Genomic DNA, 6,000 nt, shown 5'->3' with positions numbered 1-6,000 from the left:
CCCACAATGGGAGATGGTCACATTCTGGTAATATCACTGGACTAATCTGCTGGGGACTTGAGTTTGAATCCTACAAGGAAAATTGAGAAATTTGAATTCAATAAATTCTGGAACTAAAAGATACGCTCGTACTGATCAGACAACTACCGTTGAATGTTCTGAAAGCCCATTTGGTTAGCTAATGTCCTTTAGACATTGAAATCTGCCACTCTTACCTGGTCTGGCCAACATGTGACTCATGAAGAAAAGGCAAGAAATGCTAGCATAGCCAGTGATGCCCAAATTGCATGAACAAACCAGTGATTGTATTGCCAATCAGCTGCTCGAATGCATCTTGGATTGTGGAATTTAAACTGCACAAATGAAGGAAGAACAATCCTTCTGAAGATGCACAATCAGTTCCATCTTTCCAAAGCATCACCACAAAATCAGCATTCAAAGTTAGATATCATAAGAGACAATGTGAGGAACAAATGAAATGGTTAGGGGATTAAGCATAATACAATATAACGTGCCCAGAAAAGGAACGAGAGTTAGAGTTGATATTGGTACTTTGTTACAGCCATTGCAAATAAAAGGGTTAGGATGGCGTAGAGTACAGATGGAAGCTACGTAGGAGAATCTCACGCCTCAGGATATTTAAAAGCTGGACAGTGGGAAACTAGGGTCTGCAGTAGCCGTCAATAAATACATGCGAGGAAACTTTGATTTCTGCGTAGAAATCCTCTTCAAAGAGGATGCACTTGAAAACCAAGTGCATTCGGAAAGAATCAAAGAGAGACCGAGGACCCGAATGAGGTATTGGACTCGACTGCAGGAAGATGGAACACTCAGGACAGAGGTAAACATTTACATTACAGCTGAAAGTCCAGGGGAGGAGCTGCACGCTGGGGGGTCACAGACCCAGAGGCGGAGCTCCATACTGAGGGCGCACCCAATGAACCCGCCCAGAGGCGGAGCTCCATCTTGACTCCCCAATGACCACCCGGGGTGGAGCTCCACCAATGGGATCACTTATAGCCGTGCGCAGCCCCGACCGCAGCTACTCGTTGAGTGTTGACAGTCGGGGACTGAGCTTCAGCAGGAGCGTCAACATGAGCAGCGAGAACTATGATGTGATTATTATCGGTGGTGGCATCTCAGGTCAGTCCCATGTTCGGTGTAAAAACAATTAAGATGGAAAAAAAATGATAGATGCAGTTGAGCTCTGTGAAATGAAATGAAAAATGAATTTGAAATGAAGTGGTTTGCAATGGTCCTTAATTCACCTTTTAATCGTTGTCAACACTGACTTTCTAGTCTTGCGGGTTTACTGTGGACACTGAGATTAAGGTCAGTGCTGAGCTATGGATATTCATCCTGAAAGTCTTGGCCGGAAAGTGTGAAAATTTGCCGAGAACCCCCTGGTCCTCGCCTCCGGTGTTTTCCTGCATCACTAAGGACAGCTTTTATATTTCAGGTTTTGTTTTTAATCTTCCCAATATGGTCACGCCGACTCCAGTGTTTTTATGTACTGAACAATCAACAGACAAACTGATTACATTGTTATAAGCAAACGTTTGCTTGTGAGTGATATGCCGCCTATAGCCATTTCTGAATTCACTTACTTCGTCTTTTTATAATTTCCGATTTGTTTTGTGTTTTTATTAGCTCTGGCCTTTATAATGCGGGCCTTAGGATAGCAGATGTGCAGTAATATGTTACAGTTTGCCAGTTTATGTATTTGGTTTGTGCTGAATCGCAAGACCAAGATTAGATTTAATTCCACAACATAATCTGTCGATATTCAATTTCTTTCGTTTTAACCTTGTCGAATTGATTTTTTTTTGTAAGTATTTACAGGAGGGAGCGGATAGGGACGAATTGGCTGATTGCTGAGTTACATTTTTTAAAATCTAGTTTATGTTGAGTTCACTGTCGACTTGGAGGCAACTCTCAGTCAACAGGTTGTGTGAAAACACAGCAGTATAAGCTCTTCAGTTGTGGGAGTGCCTTAAATATAGCAAGGAACCGTTGCCCTGCAGTTTAGTTCCCGATATCGAAACCACACAAACTAGATGCTTTCTAATCAACCTGTTCAGGTGGCTTATCACAATTATTTGGTGTAGGATTTGAACTTGAGCCTGAGGTAGAGACACTGCCATTGTTCAACACGAACCCAAGTTATAACACGCCTCTGGAGCAAGTGGAATTTGAACTCCAGCCTCCTGGCTTTATACCACATCAACCTGACCTCCTCTCAACAGCACAAACTAATGTAGCTTCCAAGCTTAGTCTGGATGTGTAACTACTCTCTGATTGTGATAAAGCACAGTTGACTGGTCTAAGATGGCAGATTGTGACATTTTAGGCAAGATGTTCCAATGCTGGTGACTTTTGATCCAGTCGAGAGATAATGGCGGGCCTTATTGCCAAGCTTTTATTGAGCAACTCAAAACAGTTCAAGGTTGGTCTGCTCTAATAAATGAGAGATAGTGAGTCAGACAAGGTGGTCCACGCAGCTGCAAGTGCTGCCATTAGTTCAAAGGAACTGGGGTTTGTTGAGGTCTTTGAAGCCAGTTGATAGCTCTGTGTAGTTGGAGCTCCTTGCTACTGAGTTTCAGGGATCAGGCTGTTTGTTGTAGCTGACGGTGGAGCTTAAGGAAGCAATATTTGCTTGGTGGAGCTCAGGAGCCTGTGGCCATTACCAGCTGTGAATGAGCTAGATTTGTACCAATGAGCTTCAACTTCAGTAATCCAGTGGAACGCAGTCTCAGGGGACTGACTGAATTACTAGGAAGCAAATAGTTGTTGAGACATTCTGAATTGGAACAGCTTTTGGGGCAATTCAGTTTTGAAATTAAATATTTAATATTCCTCATTGGATTACTAGGTACAATCATGGTTGCCCTGCAATCGGAAGGATACTATTAAATTGGAGAGGGGACAGAAAAGATTTACAAGCATGTTACCAGGACTTGGGAAGTTTGAGTTATAAGGATAGGCTGGATAAAAACTGAAAGAACTGTGGATGCTGAAAATCGGGAGCAAAAACAGAAATTGCTGGAAAAGCTCTGCAAGTCTGGAAGCATCTGTGAAGAAAAATCTGAATTAACTGTTCAGGTCAGAAGGAAGGGTCACTGGACCCAAAACGTGAACTCTGATTTTTCTTCACAGATGCTGCCAGACCTGCTGAGCTTTTCCAGCTTATTTCTGTTTTTGTTCTTGGATAGGATAGACTTTTTTCACTGGAGGTCAGATGTTGAGGGGTGACTTTGTAGAGATGTATAAAATCATGAGGGACGTATATAAGGTGAATAGCAAAGGTCCTTTCTGTAGGATGGGGGAGTTCAAAACTAGGGGGCACAGTTTTTTAAGATGAGAAGTGAAAGATTTAAATGGATCTGAGGGGCAGCTTTTTCACATACAGGGTGAATTGCCAGAGGAGGTGGTGAATATAGACAGTTACAACATCTGGAAGACATTTTGATAGGTACACGAATAGGAAAGGTTCAGAGGGATATGGGCCAAATGCAGGCAGTTGTGACAAGTTTAGTTTGGGAAACTTGCTTCGCATGGGCAAGTTAGACCGAAGGGTCTGTTCCTGGATTTCTGAAATAGGATTTTTAAGAGTATGACTGAATGTGATCTTATCTAGGTGGGCTGCTGAGAAAGATGTCTTTCTTGCAACAACCATTTTAAGGCGTAGTTTTTTTGGGTATTCAATAACACTAGTCTGTTTACCCATATCTATGTCATGTTAATTCTGAATATTCAAATGCATGTTGTGGATTGTTTTAGTTTTATAAACTTGTGTAGTAAAATTTATTTGGTTTGTTCAAAACCATGGAACGTTGGGGCCTTATTCATTAGAAAGTTCTGGAAATCCAAACCTTGTATACTTAAAACAGCAAAATTACAGTAAATTTCCTGTACTTCTTAAAAAGAATAGCTTTGTTAGTTTACTTCCAAGAAAGCAAAGATTTAGCCATGAGAAATTTGCAATAATTAGCCAAGGATAAGCTAACAGCATTAGCAGAAAATTTGGTGTTAGAATTAAATGCAGTGGCTAAGAGAGCTGATTTTAATTGAGGTTGGAATTGGGAGATGGAAATATTAGTTCAGACAGGGATTTTGTTGACTTGGCTAGAATGCAGTTGCTAGGGAAGCAGCTTGAAAGGTAAAGAAATGAAATTACTTGAATTAGAAGAACAGCAAGAAATAAAAGTCTCTTAAACAAAGAAATGTTAATGCTTGAACATGACATCGGCAGAGAAGTAGCAAAGGAGGAATGAACAACTCAGAAAAAAGCAGTATGAACAGGTGGCATGATTTAAGAAAATATATTTCAGTCATTAGAAATTATAGTACGGAGAAAAATAGTGATGGAAGCAAACCAGTATGTCTTACTTGTTGTAGAAGGGACATGTAAAACCAAACTGTTCAAAGCTGATTGGGTGGCAGTCATAGACGCACCTAGCAATTTTTTTGGAAAAGGCAGTGTCAATGTGAAGGAACAGTAGTAACAGCATAATTGCAAAGTGTTTTCTCAGAACTACCAGATTGGCACTGCACCTCATGACAGCTAAGGGAATTCATTCTTGATACTGTTAGATTTGGTCAGGGTCTTGGAGGACATCAAGATTTTGTCTCCAAGGGAGATGTATTCCCTTACACTCCCAACACAGCAAATAATCCAAGTAATATTGAGAGAGCCCCTGGGAACGTTGAGTCATGGTGGTGGTTGATCACACAATACCTATACTCCATGTGATCCGATGAAAGAAACTTCATTAATAGTGTTATTATGGGATATATGAATCTATTCCATTATGTAAACTCCATCTACAAATATATTTTGTAAGTGGAATTGTTACTGTAGAAACTTTTACCCAGTTTACCTGTGGAAAGGGTCTACTTTATACTCTAATGATTTGACAAGTTTCAAGTTTTTTTCACTTCTGAGAGCTTCAAGAGAGCCAGTTGAAGTGAGAAACCGTCAATGCACGAGGAACATCCTCCTTTTGCATGGTGGCTAGAGCCAAAGGTCATAAGGCCAGAGAGAATGACAGGAAAGTTGACCAGCCCAAAACCAGGAGAAGTTGGTATCAAGATACATGAATCTGCATGAGGAACTGGGCTGGACCAAGGAAAACTTCAATGAGTAATAATAGAATAGCTGCAGAATAAAAGGCAATTTATTGTGTTAAGTAAATTCGCTCTGATCCAGTAAACTATGTTTGCATTCTTGGAATATTTGTGGAGGAGATTAAACATGTAAAATTTAGTTCTGTCAGGATGGTTAAGAAGGCATCAAGCATGCTTGCCTTCATTGCTCTTTCCTTTGAGTATAGGAGTTGGGACATCATGTTGAGGTTGTACAGGATGTTGTTGACACCTCCTCTGGCATACTTTGTGCAGTTCTGGTCCCTCTGTTATAGGAAGAATATAACTAAATTAGAGAGGGTGCAGAAAAGAAATTACCAGGATATTGCCAGGAATAAAGGATTTGAGTTATAAGAATAGGCTGGGACTTTTTTCACTGGAGCATAGGAGGTTGAGGGGTGACCTGACAGGTCTATAAAATCTTGAATAAGTGGATTAGCAAGGATCTTTGCCCTTGGGTGTGTGAATTCAAAACTAGGTGGCATATTTTAAGGTTAGAGGAGAAAGATTTTAAAAAGACACTAGGACAACCTTTTTATACAATGTGTGGAACGTGTTGCCAGAGGAAGCAGTGGAAGCAGGCACAGCTACAACATTTAAAAGACATTAAGTGCATGAATAAAAAAAGTTTGGAGAGATGAGCCAAACACAAGCAGGTGGGACTAGTTTTGTTTGGAAATAGTTCCGCGTGGACTAGTTGGACCGACAGTCGTGCCTTGTGGCGCAATGTCGTGACGGTATCTGACAATCCATCTCTAGTCAAGTGACCATAGTATTTGTGCTATTTTAGAGTAATTTAAGACTATTACAGATTGAATTTCTGTGCAATGGTCTAGGAGGGAGGAACATTTCAGG

At 40.7% G+C, this 6,000-nt stretch overlaps 1 protein-coding gene across 1 annotated transcript in view; it reads left to right on the top strand.

Annotated features, from left to right (window-relative positions):
• The first annotated feature begins 1,023 nt into the window (after positions 1-1,023).
• mao (monoamine oxidase) overlaps positions 1,024-6,000 on the top strand; it is a 162,715-nt gene continuing 157,738 nt past the window's right edge. The window contains exon 1 of the mRNA XM_072585165.1: positions 1,024-1,143. Coding sequence (XP_072441266.1) covers positions 1,095-1,143 — 49 coding nt within the window. The 5' untranslated portion in view covers positions 1,024-1,094. The remainder of the gene's footprint in view (positions 1,144-6,000) is intronic.

Source organism: Chiloscyllium punctatum, chromosome 15 (genome assembly GCF_047496795.1).
Source record: "Chiloscyllium punctatum isolate Juve2018m chromosome 15, sChiPun1.3, whole genome shotgun sequence".
NCBI classification, from domain to species: Eukaryota; Metazoa; Chordata; class Chondrichthyes; order Orectolobiformes; family Hemiscylliidae; genus Chiloscyllium; species Chiloscyllium punctatum.
Note: the sequence above shows the minus strand (reverse complement) of the source record. Positions and strands in the feature narration are given on the sequence as shown.